Genomic DNA, 23434 nt, shown 5'->3' with positions numbered 1-23434 from the left:
AAGTCTTAGGATGGTTTTACTGCCTTTGCAGAGAAAAACTAGCTACTGTGGCAAGGACCTTCCTGTCCCTAATTTCAACCAAATTAGAAGCTGCTCCTACCACAAAGATGCTAGACAAAGCAAAAAGTGGATATTTTCTCTACTCTCCAAGAGGGACAACAGAAATATGGTACAGTTAATGCATAGTAGATACAGCAATGGGCCTAGATACAGGAGCATGGAAATTCAAATCCAGCTTCAGATACTTACTAGCTGTGAGACCCTGGACAAGTCACTTATCCTGTCTGCCTCAGTTTCTAAACTGCAAAATGGGGATCATAATAGCACCTATGTCTCAGGGTTGTTGTGAAAATCAAACAAGATCATATTTGTAAAGCTCTTAGTATAGTAATGAGCACACACTTTGCACCTAACCAAGGCTTATTCTCTCCCCTCCCCTGCTGATATGGAGACAGTTTTAAAAAATTTTAAACACTGTATAGATATGGAAACAGGTGATACTAATGAAGGGTTTTATAGTTCACAAAATACTTTCCTCATGACCCTATGACCATTTTAGAGATGAGGGAACTGAGGCACTGGGAAATTAAACAGCTATAAAATGGCAGGGCCAAGATCTGAATCTAGGTTACCTTGATCCAAATCTGATGTTCTTCTGGTACTCTGAGCACAATGAAAGAAACTATTCAAAACAGATTCCCTGACCTGATTTCTACCGAATCAATAATATCATTATCAATAACAACTACTGACATCTACAGGTTGGGAAGATCAAAGGATTTAGAGCCAGAAGAGATTTTGGGAGGCCATTTAGTCAAACTCCTTCAGTTTAAAGATGAAGAAATTGATGCCCAGGGAGCATAAGTGCCCAAGGTCATACAGGTAGTGACAGAAATGTGATTTGAACCCAGGTCTCCTAACTACAAAGCCAAGGTTCTTTATGCCATAATAACTTTATATATTCTCTCTTTTGATCCTCAAGTCAACACTGTGAGGTATACAGTACAAGTACCCTTATTCCTATTTTCAATGAGAAAACTGAGGCTCAGAAGGGGTCTTCTGTTCAAGGTCACACAGGTAGTAACTGGAAAAGTCAGTATTCAAGCCTAGGTCTTTTGACTCAAAAAAAACCACTATCAAATATTCTACAATTATCAATGAATAAGGGGAAAGTCTCCTTCCTGAACATTTAAACTTAAAAGGCTATCCCTAACAACTTTCTGTGTTGAGTCCTTATGAGGAGGGGACGTTTTATTTGTACTTCTGGCTTTAGGGCAAGTCACAATCCTGCCCTTTTTGAAGGCTAAATTGGAAGGACATCCCTGGGACAAATTAGAACTTCCAACTAGTCTATGCCTACCTCCTGGAACCTTCTCCGGTACTATCATCTCTAGGTGATGGATAATTTTAAAGATGACTTTCAATCCTTTCCATGAGACAGCTAGGTGGTATGGTAGAGAACTGGGATTGGGGTCAGAAAGATTTAAGTTCAAATTCAGCCTCAGATATTTACTAAACTGTATGACCCTGAACAAGAGTGACTTATTTGCCTCAGTTTCTGCACCTGTAAAATGGAGACAATAACACCTACCTCTCAGGATTTCTGTGAGTATCAATTAAGATAATATTTGAAAGTCACTTAGAACAGTGACTGGCACTTACACTATATAAATGTGTGGTAGTGGTGGCAATGGTGGGAGGATGAGGAGTAAATGTGGATAATAGTACCCCCTACCTCCCAGAGTTCTCATAAATATCAAATAAAGTAATATTTGTAAAGCACTTAGCACAGCATCTGGCATATAGTAGGCGTTTTATAATGAACCGTTACATTATTATTATGATGATGATGATGATGTGGAAATGATGTTCTAGAATCCCTTCCTCATAAGACACTGAAAACATGCTATAACACAATTCAATGTTTAGCAAAGTTTTGGAAAAAAGACAGATCTTTCTTAATATACCTTTTAAGGGAGTTTAGTTACACAAAAAAAGGCCCTCATTACAAAGCACTCTCATCTAGAAAGTCATGGCATAGTAGAAAAGGCACAAAACAGCATCAGAAAACCTGGGTTTAGGTTCTACTTTTGCACTTACTAGCTATGTGACTTTGGGCAATTCATTTATGGGTTTCTGTCTACTCATCTGTCAAAGGAATAAATGCTCTCTGGGTGACCTCACAATCAGCCCTAACATTCTGTGACACTGATGCTGTGTGGTTCATGCTGTCTCCCTCCTCTGAGGGAAGCACAGAACCACACCACAGAAGCATGGAATCTCAGAGGACTAAGAGTCATAGAAATCATCTAATCCAAACACTTCCTTTTAAAAACTGAAGAGCAAAATAACCCATCCAAGCATCCCACAGTGATCCAACAGAATAGCTAGGCTTAGAACTTAAGTCTCCTGACTACCAGCCTCAGGATTCTTTCAAAGGCACCACATGACCTTCCTATCAGAGGAACAGAGAAATTTCAAAACAAGAGAGGTCTGAATCTTTCCAGCACAACGCAGCTAATCACCCAATAAATGTCATCCCCAAAAGAAAAGTAGAGGCACCCTGACCCACTCTCAGCAGGGCACATACTTTAGAGTTGTATTCCAAGATCAGGGATAGAGTTACACTGAACCATCCATATTCTATCATCAGATTCTCCTTTCGGCCAAAATAGGCTCAGGGATTTGAGCCCATAATCCAGACAAGAAACAAAATGAACAGGGAACCCCATGTGAGGATCCCAACATGCCTTTGCTTGTTCCCTGAGGTTGTGCTAGAAATGAGATAGAAATCACTAAGACCCCAAGTACTGTATTTAACTGATCCTGAAACAGGGCTCTCACTGTGTAACACTTATTCGGTATAGAAGAAATGTAATTCAAATATCACCAGGAGTGTTTCCAAAAAAGACAAACTGCAATAAACACTCTGGGAGAAAATAATTCCAACAAAACCGAACTGGTTGGTGGTAGATAATCAGTACCAAAAGTCCCTGGATGGGCCAGCACTGGGGAGAGGCAATTTCCTCCTCCACTTATGAAGAACAAACAGTACCCTTTAGAAGACCTTAGTTTACATGTCTTGATGTGTTTGATCAAAAGTGCCCTGACTTCTTGCTTGTCTTTTTCTCTTTTTACTTTGTTATGTAAAATGACTAGTTGATATGAGTATTACAAATTTTCAGTATTTCATTGCCTGCCTCTTTATATGGGTGAGCCAATGCCATTTAGAACCTCCCAATGTTTATGGCATCAACCAAAGGCTTCATTTATTGACACAAAGAAAGCAGCTTACTGCTCATATTACTGAACCTTACCTATATAAGCAGAGGTTACACCCCACAGGACGGTTTTTTTGGCCAAACCAAACGGTTGCCCAATTAATTTCAGTAAGCTGTGCTTGGAGGCTCCCAAAGAAGATCAGGTTTCTCACATGATTGTTCCACCAGGGATAAGCTAGCCATTCTCTCTGCAGCAAACCCAGTGGAAAACAAGGAACTCACTTAGATTGAGTATCAACTTACCTTTCATATAGGCTTCAATTTTTCGAATAAGTTCATAAGACTTGGATCGATCCAGAAGGGTCCTAATGGCAGGGAGAGGATCCAGGATGATGGTCTCAGGGTGAGCATCAATATATTCCTGAAAAGAATAATATTTTCATTTGAGAGGAAGTTAGGTAACATAGTGGACAGAATACTAGACTCAGAGGCAAGATCAGAAATTTACTAGATTAGTTTCTTCATTTGTAAAAAGTGGGAATAACAGCACCAATTTCATAAGGTTGTTGTGAAGATGAAAAGAGATAATATGTAAAGCTGTGGTGTGCAACTGTAAACTGCTATATAAATGCTAGAGAAGGAGGACGAGGAGGAAGAGGAGAAGCAGAAGAAGAATAAGTAGCAGAAGGAGGAGCAGGAAGAGGAAGAAGCAGCAGCAAAGGATATTTACTATCAGGAAGTTACAGTTCAGTTAAAGGAGTCTTACATTCTCTCCAATAATGACACAACAGCATCTTGATTCAATAGATTATTAACTGAGCTTCCATTAATAACTCTGTCACATTCGAAGGTTTTCAAAGCACTTTCCTCGCAACCACATTGTGAAATAGGAGGTATGAGTATGATTCTCATTTTACAGATAGGGTTAAGGTATTCAGAGACATGAAATGACTTGTCTAAGGTCACATAGCAAGTTTTAAATCCTAATGCTAAATCCAGTTCTAATTCAGCTAAAAGAATATATTGCCTTTTTATGTGCCAAACATCAAATCATATTTCAAAGATAAAGGAAGAAAGCATTTATTCAAGACCTACTATGGTTCCAGGCACTGTGCTAGGCAAAGTATACAGGATAAGTGTGGCACAATTACCACCTACTTACAACACCTTTGGGAGACATAGGAATCACATATACCAAACAGCTATAAATTAGAAGACAATCAAGGAGAGCTAACAAGCTCAAGTTTCTCACTTTAGTTCAGTCATGACACTAGACCAACTGCTACTCTGCAATGTCCGCAAGTGCTTCCTACTGTCCACTAAGCAAAAGTTTAAAACTCTAGGGGCGGCCAGGTGGCGCAGTGAGTAAGAGCGCCAGACCAGGAGTCAGGAGACCCGGGATCGGTTCCAGCCTCAGATACTTGGCACCCACACAAAATAACAGGCCATGTAACCTTGAGCAAGTTACTTAATCCCAATTGCTTTAAAAAAAAAAAAGGTTTAAAACTCTAGTGCTTAATATGCAAGTTATACCACAAGTGGTATCCCTACCTTTTCAATCTTATTACATAAGAATGAGAACCCACAATATCTAGCTGGCCTAGGAAACTGACAATGCTTTATTGTCAACACTGTTCCTACTGTGCTGTCCCTCCCATGTCTCTCCTCATCTCCTTTCCACCCCACATAGCTCTGGGAAAAGAAATCCAAGCAATACTATCATACCTTCTAAAAAGGGTGAGTCACTGAACTGCCTGATGGCTGCACCCACACCCCCTCATGACTTTCCAGAACAAAATATCCTTAGGTGATGACTCCTCATTTACATTACTTGAATTGAAAAATGAGAGGCAAGGATAATAATAACCACAACGACCACCACAACAATAAAATAATAAAAACAATAACAGCAACAACAACAATAACTAACATTTATATAGCTCTTTAAAGTCTACCAAGCACTTACAAATATTATTTTGTACTCCCAACACTGAAAGGCAGGTACTACTACTGGTATAAGCTTATTAAAAGTGTTATACATGTGTTTATATGATGTGTATGTGTGTGTGTAATATATTAACACTATTGTTCTTCAGTTGTGTCCAGTTCCTTGTGACCCCATTTGGAGTTTTCTGGGCAAGACATAGCAGGGGTTTGCCATTTCCTTCTCCAGCTCATTTTACAGATGATGAAACTAAGACAAAAAGGGTTAAGTGACTTGACCAGGGTCACACAGCTAGTAAGTATATAGACCCACACTTGAACTCAGGTCTTCCTGACTAAAGACCCCACACTCCATTCACTGTACCACCTAGGTGCCATATATTAATATAAAGTGTTACAATTCTACATTAATAATAATAATAATAGCTGATATTTGTATAATGCTTACTATGTGCCAGGCACTGTGCTTGACAATACTGTGTTTTAACAACATAATAATAATGATAGTCAACATTTAAATATTTATACTATGTACTTGTCACTGTGCTAAGTACTTTACAATTATTATCTCATTCAAGTCTCACAACAACCCTGGGAGGTAGATGCTGCTATTGTCCCCACTTTATAGACCTTAAAAACTGTAAACAGAGAGTAAATTACTTGCCCAGAGTCAAACAGTAAGTGCCTGAGGCAGAATTTGAACTTGGGTCTTCTGGACTCCAGGCCCAATCCTCTATCCACTGTACCACCTAGCTGCCTCCACAGTGCATGGAGGCTTCATCCTCAGAGATGGGTTCAAGTCCTACCTCTGATCATAAAGGCCATAGGATCCTGGGCAAGTCACTTAACCTTTGCAATCCCTTGGGCAACTCTAAATGGCTTTTAAGATGCAAACCCACTTGCTGATATGCATTGATAGATGGAGCCTCAGAACTGGGAACTTTCTGCCTTGATGAAATGACAGGTCCAGATAAGGGGTGGGGGTTGGGGGGAGAGGAGAGATGGGGAGAGAGGAAGTATAGCATTCCCTTAACCAACCAATCTACTAATCACAAAGGAAAATCTACTCAAGCCTAGTTTGGCTAGACCTAGTCTTGGGACCTTAGCTAGATGGCAATCACCATTTCTTTAAAGTGTTCACACTGTAGCTCTTTAATAATCTATTCTAGTATGTTGCCAGGAACAGATGTCAAGCTTATTGGTTTTTAGTTTCCCTGATTCACGTCTTTCACCCTTTTTGAAAATGAGAACATTTGCCTATATCCAGGCTTCTAGCACTGCTCTATTTCTCTAGAGGTTCTGTAACGACATATCTCTAAGTACCTTTATTATGTAAAAAATAATTCATCCAGGCCAGGTGACTTTAACACATTTAAACATCCTTGATACTTTTCAAAGTGCTTTTCACATAAGTCTTGTTATGTATACTCAAACCAGCTTGTGACATACAGTAGGATATTTTATATCCTTATTTTACAGAAAAGTGCACTAAGGCTCAGAGATGAGATGTGTCTTGTCCAAGATCCCATAGCTAGCTAATAAACGGAGCAAAAAAATCAAGTTCTCACACTCCCAAGCCAGAGCTTCTTCCACAATACGATGATGTCTCCCCTTGAACAAATGTTCTCATGTACCATGTTTCTAATCACAAAGCCATCACCTTTACCATGAGCATATGCTGGAGAATAGGATGGATGACAAAAGAAGCAAAGTAGTAGTCTAATAGTCCTGTTTTCTTGATTTTCATCTGTTATCTATTACATTATCACCTAGCCCAATAAATAGGCCTATCACTTCCTTTTTCTTTTTAGTCTGACTATACCTTTAAAAAAATTTTAAGACTGCAAAGACAAAGACTCTGGAGTCCTACTATCCTCAGAGGGAGAAACCAAATTCAGAGGGAGACAATGTTGACTCCACACCCACAGCTGAAGCATCAATAGGGAATGGTTCCCAAGCACAGAAAGCTTTCCTAGATGAGCTCAAAAGGAACTTTGAAAACCAAATGAGAGAGATAGAAGACAAAATGAATAATTCTTTTAAAATCAAAACTGCAAAATTAGAAAAATATTATAATGAAGAAAACATCTCCTTAAAAAGAAATGGGTGATATGGAAAAGGAGCTCCAAAAACTAACCAAGGAAAATAATTCGATAAAAAGTAAAATCAACCAAATTGAATAAAATAACTCTATGAGGAACCAAGAATTAGTCAAACAAAACAACAATAATGTAAAATCAGAAAAAGAAGTAAAATATCTCAATGGAAAAATAACTGACCTGGAAAACAGATCCAGGAGAGATAATCTGAGAATCACAGCCCTACCAGAAAATCATGATGAAAAACTGAGCCTGGACAACATCCTCCAAGAGCTCATCAAGGAAAACTGCCCTGAGATACTAGAACCTGAGGGTAAAATAGAAATCAAAAGAATCCACCGGACACCTCCTGAGAGAGATCCCAAACTGAAAAGTCCTCGAAAGGCTGTGGCCAAACACCAGTACTAGGTAAAAGAGAAAATACTTCAAGCGACGGGAAAGAAACAATTCAAATATCAAGGAACCACAGTGAGGATCGCACAGGATTTGGCAGCCTCTATGCTGAAAGATCGGAGGCACTGGAATACAATTTTTCGAAAAGCAAAAGAGCTCAGGTTACAACCAAGGATCACCTACCCAGCGAGACTGAGCATATTCTTCCAGGCAAAGAGATGGTCATCCAATGATATAACAGATTTCCAGACCTTCCTGATGAAAAAGCCAGAACTCAATGGAAAATTCAACCTCCAATTACAAGATGCAAAAGAGACATAGAAAGGTAAACAAGGAAAACACACACACACACACACACACAGTTAAGAGCTAACTGTTTAAAGACAAGTAGAGGGTATAAGTATAAATTACACAAAATGATGATTAAAAAAAATCTTATTGGGGCAGCTAAGTGGCGCAGCGAGTAAAAGCACTGCCCCGGGAGTCAGGAGGACCCGAGGTTGGTTCAGGCCTCAGACACTTAACACCCACACACACCAAAACTAAAACTAAAACTAGCCATGTAACCTTGGGCAAGTTACTTAACCCCAACTGCCCTCCAAAAGGCAAAAAAAAAAAATCTTATTAAGGGCTACAAAGGGACTACAATGGAAGAAGAGAGATAAAGTGGAAAAGGGTAAATTATGCCACACAAAGAGGCATAAAAAAATATATAGCATTGGGAAAAAAGGGAGGGAGATGAGTATTATATGAGCTTTTCCTTCATTGGTTCTGGTGCAAGGAGGGAATAACACAATCAGTTAAGCATAGAACTATGGAGAAGAGATGCAAAACGTATCATATTAGAGGGAAAGCGGGGAAGGAGAGAAGCTTCACATGAGATTTGTTCCTGTCACTCTTGGTGAGAGGGGGAAAGGGCTACAAAAGGGGAAAAGGGCGGAGGGGAGTAGTTAGTGAGGGAAGAAGGGTGAAGAGAAGGAAAAGGGAGGGGGCAAAGGAAAACTATTAAGGAGGGGAAGGGAGAAGGGGAGGAAAATTATAAGCATAAACGGGAGGGAACAGGATGGAGGGAAAGAAACAGGTAATAATCATAACTGTGAATGTGAAAGGAATGAACTCTCCCATAAAACGGAGGCGGATAGCAGAATGGATTAAAAACCATAATCCTACAATATGGTGTTTACAAGAAACACATCTTAAACAGAGGGATACACACAAGGTAAAGGTAAAAGGCTGGAGTAAAATGTATCATGCCTCAGCTAAAGTAAAAAAAGCAGGGGTAGCAATCCTTATCTCAGATAAAGCAAAAGCAAAAATTGATCTAATTAAAAGAGATCAGGGGGTGGCTAGGTGGTACAGTGAGTAAGAGTGCCAGCCCGGAGTCAGGAGGACCCTGGATTGATTCCGCCTCAGATACTTAACACCCACACAAAAAACTGGCCATGTAATCTTGGGCAAGTTACTTAAACTCAACTGCTTTTTAAAAAACAAATAAATAAATAAAAGAGATCAGGAAGGAAACTATATCCTGTTAAAAGGCACCATCGAGAATGAAGCAACATCATTACTTAACATATATGCACCAAGTGGTATAGCATCCAAATTCATCCAAATTCCTAGAGGAGAAGGTAAGGGAATTAGAGGAAGAAATGGATGGCAAAACTATACTAGTGGGGGACCTTAATCTCCCCCTCTCTGAACTTGATAAATCCAACCTAAAAATAAACAAGAAAGAAGTTAAGGAGGTGAATAGAATTTTAGAGAGTGTAGGTATGATAGATCTCTGGAGAAAACTGAATGGGGATAAAAAGGAATATACCTTCTTCTCAGTGGTACATGGCACATACACAAAAATCAACCATGTACTAAGACATAAAAACCTCACAATTCAGTGCAGAAAGGTAGAAATAATAAATGCATCATTCTCAGATCATGATGCAATAAAAATCATATGCAATAAAGGGCCATGGAAAGACAGACTAAAACTAATTGGAAACTAAACAATTTAATCCTAAAAAACAAGTGAGTCAGACAAGAAATCACAGAAACAATCAGTAACTTCATTCAAGAGAATGACAACAATGAGACATTATACCGTATTTCCCCGATAATAAGACACTGTCTTATTTTTTTGGACAGAAAAACACCAGAGGGCTTATTTTAATGAACATTGACAGCAATTTTAATAAACAGGTAAATGTGAACAGAAAAATGTACCAGCAAGCAAATCACTGGGGAAGAACAGGATGACGCGCTCACTGCTGCAGCTCTGATTGGATGCGGCTCGGAGCGCGGCGTGCGTTTCACCCCGGGGGGGGGGGGGGGCAGTGCGTGTAGCGCAGGGGATCACCTTCACTACAGTAGCAATCTCAATAGGGCTTATTTTAGAGGAATCTTACACAGTAAGGGGAGGGCTTATTTTTGGGATAGGTCTTATTATCGGGGAAACATGGTACCAAAACTTGTGGGATGCAGCAAAGGCAATTCTTAGGGGAAGTTTTATATCCCTGATTGCATACATGAATTAGAGAAAATATATATAAATACATGCATAAATTAGAGAAAAGGGAGGTCAATGAAATAGGCATGCAATTGAAAAAGCTAGAAAAAGAACAAATTGAAAATTCCCAATTAAATACTAAATTAGAAATACTGAAAACCAGAGGAGAAATTAATAAAATTGAAATTAAGAAAACTATTGAATTAATAAATAAAACTAAGAGCTGGTTTTATGAAAAAAAATAAAATTGATAGACCCTTAGTCAATATGATAAAAAAAAAAGAAGAAAACCAAATTATGAGTATCAAAAATGAAAAAGGTGAATCTACCATCAATAAAGAGGAAATTAAAACAATAATTAGGAATTATTTTGCCCAGTTGTATGCATATAAACTTGACAATCTTAGTGAAATGGATGAATATTTATAAAAATATAAGTTGCCCAGATTAACTGAAGAGAAAGTAAATTACTTAAATTTACTTTTATTTCTCAGAAAAAGAAATCGAACAAGTCATCAGTGAACTCCCTAGGAAAAAATCTCCAGGGCCAGATGGATTTACTAGTGAATTCTATCAAATATTTAAAGAACAATTGATTCCAATACTCTACAAACTATTTGGGAAAATTAGTGAAGGAATCCTACCAAATTCTTTTTATGACACAAATACGGTACTGATACCTAAATCAGGAAGAGATAAAACAGAGAAAAAAAATTATAGACCAATTTCCTTCATGAATATAGATGCAAAAATTTTAAATAAAATATTAGCAAAAAAACAACAGCAATTTATCACAAGAACAATACACTTTGATCAGGTATGATTTATTCCAGGAATGCAAGGATTATTTAATATTAGGAAAACCATCAGTATAAATTGATCATATCAACAATAAAACTAGCAAAAACCACATGATTATCTCAATAGATGTAGAAAAGGCTTTTGAAAAAATACAACATCAATTCCTATTAAAAACACTAGAAAGTACAGGAATAAATGGAGCCTTCCTTAAAATAATAGGTAGCATCTATTTAAAGCCATCAGCAAGTATTACATGTAATGGGGAGAAACTAGAAGCATTTCCAATAAGATCAGGAGTGAAACAAGGATGTCCACCATCACCCCTCTTATTCAATCTGGTACTAGAAATATTAGCAGTAGCAATTAGAGAACAAAAAGAAATCAAAGGAATCAAATTAGGCAAAGAAGAGTCCAAGCTATCAGTCTTTGCAGATGATATGATGATATACTTAGAGAATCCTAGAGAATCAAGTAAAAAACTACTTGAGACAATAAATAAATTTGGCAAAGTTGCAGGATATAAAATAAACCCACATAAATCCTCGGCATTCCTGTATATTTCTAATGAAATTCAACAGCAAGAGATAGAAAGAGAAATCCCATTTAAAGTTACTGTAGACATTATAAAATATTTGGGGATCTACCTGCCAAAACAAACCTAAGACCTATATGAATACAACTACAAAACACTTCACACAAATCAAGTCACATCTAACTAATTGGAAAGACATGAATTGCTCATGGCTGGGTCAAGCTAATATAATAAAAATGACAATTTTACCTAAATTAAATTATATATTTAGTGCCATACCAATCAGTTTACCAAAAAACTACCTTATAGAGCTAAAAAAATAGTAACAAAATTCATTTGGAAGAACAAAAGGTCCAGAATATCAAGGGAATTAATGAAAAGAAATGCTAGGGATGGTGGACTAGCTATACCAGATTTTAATCTGTATTATAAAGCAGCAGTCCTCAAAACTACTTGGTACTGGCTGAGGAAAAGAGTAGTAGATCAATGGAATAGATGGGGTACACAAGACTCAGCAGTCAATGACTATAGTAATCTATTGTTTGATAGACCCAAAGAACCCAGTTTTTGGGATAAGAACTCACTATCTGACAAAAACTGCTGGGAAAACTGGAATATAGTATGGCAGAAATTGAGTATAGACCATTATCTAACACCATATACCAAAATCAAGTCTAAATGGGTGCATGATCTAGGTATAAAGGCTGATACTGTAAGCAATCTGGGAAAGCAAGGAATAGTTTACCTGTCAGATTTGTGAAGAGGGGAAGACTTTATAACCAAACAACAATTAGAGGGCATTATAAAATGCAATATGGATAATTTTGATTACATTAAATTGAAAAGCTTCTATACAAAGCCAGTGTAACTGGATTAGGAGGGAAGTGGAAAATTGGGAAAGAAATTTTACAACCTATATCACTGATAAAAGACTCATTTCTAAAATATACAGAGAACTGAGTCAAATCTATAAGAACACAAGTCATTCCCCAATTGATAAATGGTCAATGGATACGAACAGGAAGTTTTCAGAGGAAGAAATTAAAGATATTTATAAGCATATGAAAAAATGCTCTAAATCACTATTGATTAGAGAAATGCAAATCAAAACAACTCTGAGGTACCACATCTCACCAGTCATATTGGCTAAGATGACAAAACAGGAAAATGACAAATGTTGGAGAGGATGTGGATAAATTAGAACACTAATGCATTGCTGGTGGAGTTGTGAACTGATCCAACCATTCTGGAGAGCAATTATGCTGCAATTATGCCCAAAGGGCTAAAAATAATTTCATACCCTTTGACCCAGCAATACCACTTCTAGGGCTGTATCCCAAAGAGATCATAGAAGTGGGAAGACCCATTTGTACAAAAATATTTATAGCAGCTCTTTTTGTGGTGGCAAAGAACTGGAAATTAAGGGGCTGCCCATCAATTGGGGAATGCTGAACAAGTTGTGGTATATGCATGTTATGGAATACTATGGTGCTATAAGAAACGAGGAGCAGATAGACTTCATATTTACCTGGAGAGGCTTATACGAACTGAAGCTGAGTGAGAAGAGTAGAGCCAGGAGGAATTTGTACACAGTTACAGACACAATGTATGTGTGACCACCAACTTTGATAGACTGGACTCTTCTCAGCAATCCAGGGTTATAAGTCAACCCCAAAAGACTCATGATGGAGAGAGAATAAGAACTGAGTTTGAACCCAGACTGAAGCAAACTATCTGCTCTTTTTCTTTTTCTTGTTTGGTTTGGTTTCCTCTTTCCCATTCTTCATTCCATCTGATACAATCCTTCTTTATAACCTGACCAATGCCCAGTGTGAAAGTATTTGCAGATACTATACTTGATTGTATGCCGCCATGGAGTGGGGGAGAGAAGAGGGAGAGAAAATTTGAAACTCAAGGAATTGTGGAAATGAATCTTGTAAACTAAAAGTAAACAAATTAATAAAGACCAAAAAATAAAAAAAAAGGGGGGGTGTGTGATAGTAATGGAATATAAAGATTCCCCTGTATTGGCTTGGTTTTCAAATTGATTGTGTTAAAACCCAGAGCTTGTTAATCCCACCTGTGGGATGGACTTGTTGATGTGAAAAGAAAGTCCTGAACTGGGAGGAGCGGGTGACATAGATTTGGAGAGACACAAGAGAAAGGCAGAAGAACTTTTTGGAAGCAGCACCCTCGTGGAGGCAGAGAGAGACTGAGAGGATTGCTGAGGGCCACTTTGAATTGGCCTGGACTTTTGAGACCTGCCCCTGGAGCTGCCAAGGACTGAGGAGACATGGCTGTTTTGCTGGTACTTTGTCTGTCTGTTTTGATGTTGTTTTGCCAGATTTGTCCACTGGTGAAAGACAGTCTTTTTGTTGAAGAAGTCCTGGAACCTGGCTGTTGGCTAAGAGCTCTTGAGACTGTCCTGCAGACAGAGAGTGAATGCTGTCCACTGGTGAAGGACAGTGCTGTTGTTGCAGGAGTCTGGGAACCTTTCTGTTGGTTCAGAAGCCCTGAAGAAGGATTTTCTTGTTGTATGTTTACAGAAATCCTGGGAGAGGGTTTTGCTAATGTTTTCAGGGGTTCTAGGACTGTTCTGCACACAGAGGATGAATTAATGAAGAAACTGCCAATGTATCTTGTGGCCTTGCTAAGCCTTGTCTCCCCAGGAACTAAGATTGCTGAGAACTTGCCAGTGTCAAGATGAAGAAAAGACCTCCATTTGGGTATTAAGTGCTGTGCTTAAACTTGATGTAACTCTGGGGTAGATTCAATTGTGATCCAGGGGTGGGGAACTTTTGACCTTTTTGTGTTCTATGATTGAACAAATGAATGTACTTTACTTATGATTGGAGACTAATCTCCATTTGAGAAGAGGGGCTTTGTGATGGACTAAATGAAGGTACAGACTAGGGGTGGAGTAGTATTTAGAACTGGGACTTTGTAATTGATTGAATGAATGTAAAATCCTGGGGTGGGGTAGTACTTGGAGATTATTTAATCACACTTAGTAAATGCTGTATTTTGAATGATGTCATATTTTGATCTTCTCTGTTCTTGATTTGTCATGGAATAAGATGGAGAGCACCTATGCTGGTATTCTGAACCTTGGGAAGTTGCCCCTGCTTGGCATTACATTACAGGGGGGGGAAGAAAATTTTTAAGTCTTTTTGTATGATGTACTTAGCCTTTTCTTTTAAATAAGATCCAACTCACCTGGTTTGGGTTTTGCCCAACCTAACATTATTTTCAAAGACCTTATCATTCTGAACAGGGGAACACACATTTTCAGAAATAAAGTCTAGTCATGGCCAGCTAAGGGGTCATGATGTCACAAAGCCTTGCTTTATATCTCCTGATTAAAAGAGAGTTCCTCCAATTATCTCTAGATCATTTTGTCTAGCTTTTTGTTTTCCATTTACTGACATTTACCTTGAATCTCACTTATAAGTGAAATGTCCTATACATTGTCAGTTCTTTGAGAGAATGGACTAGGTCATTTTTTCATCTTTATATTCTCTATATATGCATTCCACATGGAAAAATACATGGTACAGTCACTAAGTGTTATCTATGGGAGATCAATAACAAAAGGAGAAGTATGGGCTATAGAGCTAAAGTAGGTAGGTACTAAAAAATTCCATTACACACACAGTGAAAACTTATAAAGTGCCAAACACTGTGCTGAAACAGTACAAAAAATCATCTCATTTGATCCTCACAACAACCCTGGGGCTATTATTATCCTCATTTTATGGATGAGGAAACTGAGGCAAACAGGTTAAGTAATAATAGCTAACATTTATAAGCAATCACTATGTGTCAGGCACTAAGTACTTTACATGTATTACATCATTTGAGTCTCACAACAAGCTCGAGAGGTAGGTGCTATGAAGAAACTGAGACAAACAGAGGTTAAGTGACTTGCCCAGGATCACACAGTGAGGAAGAATAGGAGGCTGGATTTGGACTCAGTTATTCCTGAATCCAGGCCCAGTGCTATCTCCACCATACCACCAAGCTACCCTAGCATTTGAATTTAAGTTTTAACTGTCAAAAGTCTTAGTAAGCACCTATGATATCTTTACCTCCTTCTGCTGAAATATCATATTCAAGGAAACCTACAAAACACCACGCTGAAAAGTCTCTACACCACAATCTTCCAAACAAAAGGCAATGAGAATTCAAGAAATAAACAATTACCCCCAAATCATAACAAGATAAATCACAATTCATCAAGACAGAATTGTTTTTCATTAGATTACATGAAGGGAATATTTCAATTAGGAATAAGGCCATATGTGTTTCCTTACACACAACACAACCAGGAATTTTTTCTGGCTGTCTCCCATACCTGGAATGTTCTCTCTCCTCATCTCCACCTCCTGGCATCCCGGGTTGCCATCAACTCTTACCCAAAACCTCACCTGCTTTAAAAAATCTTTCTCAGTTCTCCTTAATTCTAATGTCTTCCTTCAGGGACTAACCTCCACCTACCTTATCCTGCATAACTGCTTGCATATTGTCACATGAGCTCCTTGAGAACAAGGACTGTGTTCTGCCTTTTTTTTTTTCTTTTTGGCATCCTAAACACTTAACACAGTGCCTGGCACAAAGCAGCCATTTAATAAATGATTACTGGCTGACTGCAACCTCTGGTGGTCTAGTGATTAAAATCCAGTGTTTTCCCCACTGTGGCCCAGGCTTCTTTCTCAGTCACAAGTCTTTGAGAGTCATCATGGTGTAGTCCAGACCTGTCAAATACAAACCACCCCACTGTGCTACAGCAAACCAGATTAAAATGTAATTGTGAAATATGTAACAAAATTTTTATAAATTATAGAAATGCAAATAGAAAGAAAAACTACACCCCCCCGCCCCAAAAGTAACAAAATTATAATGATCAAGCAGGGCTTGAATGAAAGGGTATGAGAAACTACCTCCAACCTACACCATCATGGAGGTAGGAGGTCCACAAGTATTATACATTGCACACGTTTCTGGACTTTTTGAATGCATGAATCAGTTGTGCTAACTGCTTTTTTCCTTTCTTAAAAAAATACATAGGGGCAGCTAGGCAGGCAGTGAATAGAGCACCTGCCCTAGAGGCAGGAGGACCTGAGTTCAAATAAGGCCCCAGACACTTAAAACACAAAACTAGCCATGTGACCTTGGGCAAATCACAACCCCAATTGCCCTGCCTCCCCCCCCCAAAAAAAAAACAAAAACAAAACAAACAAACAAAAAAACTAGTCATGAGATCATTTTCTGGGAGGGGAAAGAGGGGATCAGTGGAATAACTACAGTGCAGTAAGAAACAGAAAACAGTCTGTTTTTATTTGAGCTTGAGACCATGGAGATAAGTGCATATGGTGCTAGACCTTGGCATCAGAAAGACCTGGATTCAAATCTCACCTCTAGTATTACCTAGCCATGTGACCATGGACAAGTTATTTCTATGAACCTATCTACTCCTCTATAAAGCCAGGGAGCTGGACCAGATGGGTTTTATGGACTCTTCTATCTCTGTTAGGAGATACCTTCTGGGAGGCTTTTTAGTCCCAACCCTTCCACTAACTTATATAACCATCGTGAAATGACCCTGCCTGATTTTTTTGCAGGAAAGAAGAGAGTGGAAGGGTTGTTACTATTAGTAGTCCAGATTCAGCCCATAAGGACTCTGCACAGAACCAGAACAATAGGCAGCATGTTTCTTAGTGACCAAACTTCATCCAAGGTCAAGGCATCAGATACTAGGCCCTTGCAAGATCCACAGGAATTGAATTAAACACTACACCCCTACTACAAGATATCTTTGAACTATTCATTCATCACCTCTTGCCATTTAGGGATGAGGTCTAAAAAAAGAAAAAATAAACCAAACTTTTGTTGAATTTGAATTATGAATATGAATTGGATAAGGCCTTAAGAGGCCTAACACTGGTGCCCTGTGCTGAATAACAAAAAACGGTGACATCACCGTTCTATTATCACAAGACTCTTGTGGGTGACAGCCCCAAATCAAAATGACATTTTATCTATCCCAGTCCCTAGGCCTCTACTAATCCCTCACCAGCTGAATACCACTTTCTGCTCTTACCTCTAACTCGCCCTCATCCCATCCTACTCTCATCTTCCGCTTCCATTAGACACTCTGAAACACCTATTCTAAATGAACAAACTCCCTTTTCACCATCTTCCTTACATCAAGAGAGTCTTCCTCTTAACAGAACACAAAACTTTCCTGGCCAACAAATGCAGTGTCACACTCCCTGGGTCAGGAAGAAATCAGGTGCACGCCTTGATTCTTGAGAACCATCCTACATTGACATAACTCTGAAAAATTCTTGATCTGAGGTTCTTGTCATTCATCAATACTGCCCTTAATCGGGGACTGGATACAGTTATCTACTAGCCCCCAGCTAGCTGCACTGCTGCAGGTATCAAGGAGTTCTGTGCTGCTGGACAAAATATTTAAGCTCTTTCCTCATCTGCTTAAAAAAAAAAAACCCACTGGGGAACATAATAGGTCCCATCTCTTATGAGGATCCAATGAAATAACATATAAAGCACTTTGCAAACCTTAAAGGATATGTAATTTCTGGCTCTTATTACCTTTTCATTTCTTTTTTTTTCTTTTTTTTTTTTTTGGCTTTTTGGAGGGGGGAGGGCAGGGCAATTGCTCAAGGTCACATGTCTAGTAAGTGTTAAGTGTCTGAGGCCGCATTTGAACTCAGATCCTCCTGACTCCAGGGCCAGTGATCTATTCACTGCACCAACTAGCTGCCCCCTTTCATTTCTTTTTTAAAAGGCAAGCAGGTGGCTCAGGTTAGCTCTTTTCTCAAGGAGTTCAAGCACTTGGCTCACAGTCTTCCTCTGGAACCTTCCACCATAGTTCAATATGCATGCACTGAGCCCCTGTCCCATCAAACACCCTGGTCTCCCAGTCGCACAACTTCATCATCATTTCCCATGACCCTCAAGATCATGCACCTCAACCACAGAAAGGCTGACTTTCAATCACATCATCACCCATTACTATTCTACTTTCATGATCCCAAACCCTAAAATTCCTTTCTCTTACTACAAACCTTCTATTCTTCTCTTCCTCTGCAACCCTCCTCCTAAACCTAATTTTCATCTTCATTATGACATCCACTCAAATCTTACCAAACCTATTCACATCTGTAGGTCACTGATGCTCCAGGAAAAATAGCGCAGGCCTTAAAAAAAAAAGTGTAACCTAATCTCAATTGGACCCTCAATGCTGCATGATAGCTCATTTATCCTTTCCAATTAACTAGTTCCCACTCCCCACAGCAGTCATTCCAAATCTTCTCTTTCCTTAAGTTTCCCACAGAACCCTTTCCCTACTTTCTTTCCTTAAAGAATCACACCCTCTACTTTACCATGAAAATAACATCTGGGTGAGCTTCATTTATCCTATGTTACATCTCAAAATTCATCAATATCATCCCCATCCATGTCTCCTTTACTCCCATCTCAGAGGTAGAGGCGGTCCTTCTTTCTGAAGTCATTTCCTCTACTTGTGCTCCTGATCCTGTGCCCTGGGCCGAAACTCTTTGAAGAATTTCCCCTCCCCCACCCTTTATCACTCTCCCTCTCTAACCTGAAATTTCTCAGGAGTTTTTCCCATTCTCTTAAAACAAAACAATACCCTCCTGCACAGCACTCTTAACAACTTACAGCCTCATTTGGGACCTCAGATTGAAATGAAATTACTGTCTCCAATGTTACTAAGGATTTCTTTTTCTTTTTGGAGGGCAATTGGAGTTAAGTGACTTGCCCAAGGTCACATGGCTAGTTTTTGTGTTAAGTGTCTGAGTCTGGATTTGAACTCAGGAACTCCTGACTCCCTGCCTGGTGCTCTATTCACTGCACCACCTAGCCACCCCTAAAGGATTTAATTGCCAAATCTGATGGCTTCTTTATCATTCCTCTTGACTACTCTAAGGTAACTGATATTGTGGATCACCCCTTCCTCCAGGGCACTCTCTCTTCCCTGGATTGGAAGAGCACTCTTTGATCCCAGTTCTCCATCTGTCTGATGTCTCCTTCTTAGGTCTATTTGAACCACATCCCATCCTTTAATAGCAGTGTCCTCTAAGCCTCTAAATCATGATCTCGCTTCTCTACTATTGGAACTCCTAGGTTCTAGTCTCTTCTCTAATCCTTCCTACAAAACAACATCAAAATAATCCTCCCCAGGTACTAGTCTTACCAGGTCTGTACCCTCCAAGAACAAGTGTTCTACTGTATACTGCTCCTCATCTTTGAATTTAATCCCCTTCACAATCTGACTCTAGTCTGTTTTTCCAACCTTCTTTAATAGTGTTCCCCTTCTTCATGTACTATTGTCTATATTTCAGTTAGCCATGTTGACTTCAAATTAGCCAATCCCCATGTCTGCTATGGTGCCTCACACAGAGTAGGCACTTAATGTTTGTTGAAAAGAACTGGACCACATATGCATATGTAGGTTTGACCCACTTTAGCCAATAAAAGGCAATTTTCTTGAGGGCAAGTGTAATTGAAATGCAAATTTAAAGATCTTCCCTGCCCCTGGGCTGGAGTTCACCTGGAGCCTGGGGTGGGAGGCTTATAGATACTTTTTGATTGGCCAGTGGGTCCAGAAGGTTGTTACATTCTCTGAGCCAGGAGAAGGCTATATAAACCCTGATTTGAGGCTTTGATTTGGGGCTCACTTTGAGAAGTGTTCTGTGATTTGATCAGATGAGACTCTGGGAAGCCGTTGTTGAGAGGACCTGGCTTTGAAAAACCCAGATGTTGGTGAAACCCAGATGTTGATTTGGTATGGATGTAATGGTTGGACAGTTTGGAAACTGTCTACTTGATCTGTTTCTCTGTCTTGATAATTCTGAAAATGTATATTCTGAAGTTCGGAGTGCTGACCTTTTTCCCCTGAACTACATAAATGATACATATTTGACTGATTAAAGTAAGCTTGTTAACCCATTTTGAGTTGCTTTCCTTTAACAAAGCAGATCCAAGAACCTGTGCTGGCAGCCACCCTGAGGACGCTTGGGATGCTTGCTGCTACAGCAAGGCATATGTCACCTTCTTTCTCAATAAATTTTGTTGACTACTGTTGCTGAGTAATCAAACTCCAAATCGTGTTTTTCTCAAAAGCAAATCGCAAGCATTAAAGCAAGAGACTAATAATAATGAGGATGGAGAGGGAAAGAGAGATATAAATCATATTATGAAGAAGTTAATTTATTTCAAATCTGGAAAGAAGAAAAATGGAAAACAGAAGAAGAGAGGAAGGGGAAAATATCTTATAAGCAGGCCTCAAAATAAGTTTTGCCACAGAATGAATGATCTTAGTGGAAGAACTATTCTTAAACACATTCATCAAAGAGAATAAAGAATTATGAAAGAAATGAAGTATTCATAAAAGAGTTTTTCCAATGGGCCTATCATGCACAAATGAATTTCCTTCTCTAAATCTTTCAGCCTATTGTGCCATAAACTTCATAAACTTTTAATACTTTTCTTAGAATTACCAAAGAAACTGCTTAAAAGAGATATGCGCTAAGTACTATTGTATAACCACTCAGACAAAGGAAGGACCTGGGCTGTTTCCATAGCATATGATATGCTATGGAGCAACTGCCAGGTTACTGCGCCAAAATACCATTCCCTAGACTTAGAACCAAAGCCTGGCTTTAACCAGAGACAGCAAAAAGGAGGTTAGAGAAAGGCAGATACAAATAGCTCTGGGATTAAAGGAGGATTTCAGCAGAATCCACAATCATAATAGCTCATAATTATATAACACAAAATTATATAGCACATTATGGTTCACAAATCACTTTTCTCAAAACAAACCTGCAGTGTAATTAGCTACATCATCACCCTCTCCTTCCCATACAAAAGACTAGAAACACAAATTGGTTAACCCATGGTCACACAACTAGAATGTATCGACTCAAAGATCTGAACTCAAGGTTCCAAGTCCAGAGTTCTTCCCAGTTTAACTTTCATTACCATCCACTCACACATGGACCTGTTGGCAAATCAGACATCTCACCTTGCATTAGGATATCTCAAATTCGAAGACACCACTCTATACAGGGAGAAAAGATAAGGAATTGTCATCTAACTGAAGCTGAAAACTTCCATATGTGCTGTGCCCTCCATTGTACTGTGGGCTCCCCGGGAGTGGGGACTATCCTACTTTTCCATTCTATGTGTATCCCTAGGGCTTAGCACAGTGTTCTATACATAATAAGCACTTGATAAATACTTCAATCATTCACACAATGCACTCCTGTAGGATAAATGATTACAAGGGTGCCATGTCTAAGATGAGATAAAATCAACCATTTAAAAACTGACATTTTAGCCTTAAGATGAAAAGATTTAAGACCAACACGCCAAGATGGCGGAGTAGAAGCAGGACCTCCCGCAGCTCTGGCTTCCACCTTCCCCAATCCATGCAAAAAGGAGACTCTAAACAAACTTTGGAGCTGCAGAACCCACAAAATGACACAGAGAAGCTAACCTCCCACTGAGAACAGCCCAGCAGGCCGGAAGGAATCAACCAGCACAGCCCTCTGGGAGCCCAGCCCACACCGAGGCTTTAACCCAGGGCGGGCCTGATCAGCCGCTGGCAGAGGGACTCCAGATCAGCAGCAGCTGTGGCCGTTTCCAGAATGATCAACACATAGATGCAAAGGACAAAGTGACAGGTCAGTGCAGTCTGGACTTTGGGACCAGTAAGTGGGAGTGCGTGGCTTTTGCCCCTGGGGCAAGAAGCCGCTGACACACCGGCACAGCCAGCCAGTGCCACATGGCAGCTTCAGCTCCTGGACTACAAAGTGTAGGGGGACCAAGTACCAGTCTGAGGGATAATGGCTCTTGCTTTAACCTGCCTGGATCTGGATTGCAGTCTAGGGTGGAGGTCCTGGGGTAGATGTCCAGCTTGCCAGAGCATGTGAAGGCTTCAGAGAGGGCACCCATCTAATACCTCCGGCAGCTGAGAAAACCCCAGTGTTTGGGATGAAAGCTCCTCTGTCTAGTGGCAGAGTCCTACTGTGACAAAAAGCCTAGGAGTCAAGTGACTGAGGGACAACATGACCAGGCAGAGGAAACAAAGCAGACAGAAGATTCCAACATTAGACTCCTATTTTGGGGACAAAAAGGAGCAAAGCATGGAACAGGAGGAAGACAGTGAAGTCAGAACTCCTGCACCGAAAGCTTCAAAGGAAAATACAAGCTGGTTACAGGCCATAGAGGACCTTAAGAAGCAGATAAGAGAAGTGGAGGAAAAAATGGGAAGAGAAATGAGAACAATGCAAGAAAATTATGAAATGAGAGTCAACAGCCTGACTGAGGAAAATAATACTTTAAAAAACAGACTGACAAAAAAATGGCAAAAGAGGCTCAAAAAGGCAATGAGGAGAGGAATGCCTTAAAAAGCCAAAATTGCCAGATAGTAAAAGAATCTCAAAAGCTCAATGAGGAGAATCATTGCTTCAGAATTAGACTGGAGCAAATGGAAGCTAATGACTTTATGAGAAATCAAGTTGCTATTAAACAGATCCAAACAAATGAAAGAATAGAAGGCAATGTGAAATATCTCATGGGAAAACCCACTGACCTGGAAAATAGATCCAAGAGAGATAATTCAAAAATTATTGGACTACCTGAAAGCCATGATCAAAGTAAGAACCTAGAAATCATCCTCCAGGAAGTTCTCAAAGAAAACTGCCCTGATGTTTTAGAACCAGAGGGCAAGATAGAAGTTGAAAGAATCCACCGATCACCTCCTGAAAAAGATCCCAAAAAGAAAACTCCTAGGAATGTTATAGCCAGATTCCAGAATTCCCAGATTAAGGAGAGAATATTACAAGCAGCCAGGAAGAAACAATTTGAATATTGTGGAAACAATCAGGAT

General features: G+C 39.4%; 3 protein-coding genes across 7 annotated transcripts in view; 2 read left to right on the top strand and 1 right to left on the bottom strand.

Moving 5' to 3' along the window:
* The window catches only part of UBR7 (ubiquitin protein ligase E3 component n-recognin 7), a 442484-nt gene that overhangs the window by 63069 nt on the left and 355981 nt on the right, over window positions 1-23434 (top strand). The window lies entirely within an intron of this gene.
* The window catches only part of LYSET (lysosomal enzyme trafficking factor), a 389296-nt gene that overhangs the window by 63063 nt on the left and 302799 nt on the right, over window positions 1-23434 (top strand). The gene's annotated exons all lie outside the window — the stretch shown is intronic.
* ITPK1 (inositol-tetrakisphosphate 1-kinase) overlaps window positions 1-23434 on the bottom strand; it is a 394723-nt gene that overhangs the window by 173622 nt on the left and 197667 nt on the right. For all 5 annotated transcript variants that reach the window (XM_069086036.1, XM_069086031.1, XM_069086033.1 and 2 more), the window contains exon 5: window positions 3525-3642. In XM_069086036.1, coding sequence (XP_068942137.1) covers window positions 3525-3642 — 118 coding nt within the window. The remainder of the gene's footprint in view (window positions 1-3524; window positions 3643-23434) is intronic.

Source organism: Petaurus breviceps, unplaced genomic scaffold, assembly GCF_028583685.1.
Source record: "Petaurus breviceps papuanus isolate PSGF00001 unplaced genomic scaffold, PetGlider_PUasm1.0 177, whole genome shotgun sequence".
Lineage (NCBI taxonomy): Eukaryota > Metazoa > Chordata > Mammalia > Diprotodontia > Petauridae > Petaurus > Petaurus breviceps.
Note: the sequence above shows the minus strand (reverse complement) of the source record. Positions and strands in the feature narration are given on the sequence as shown.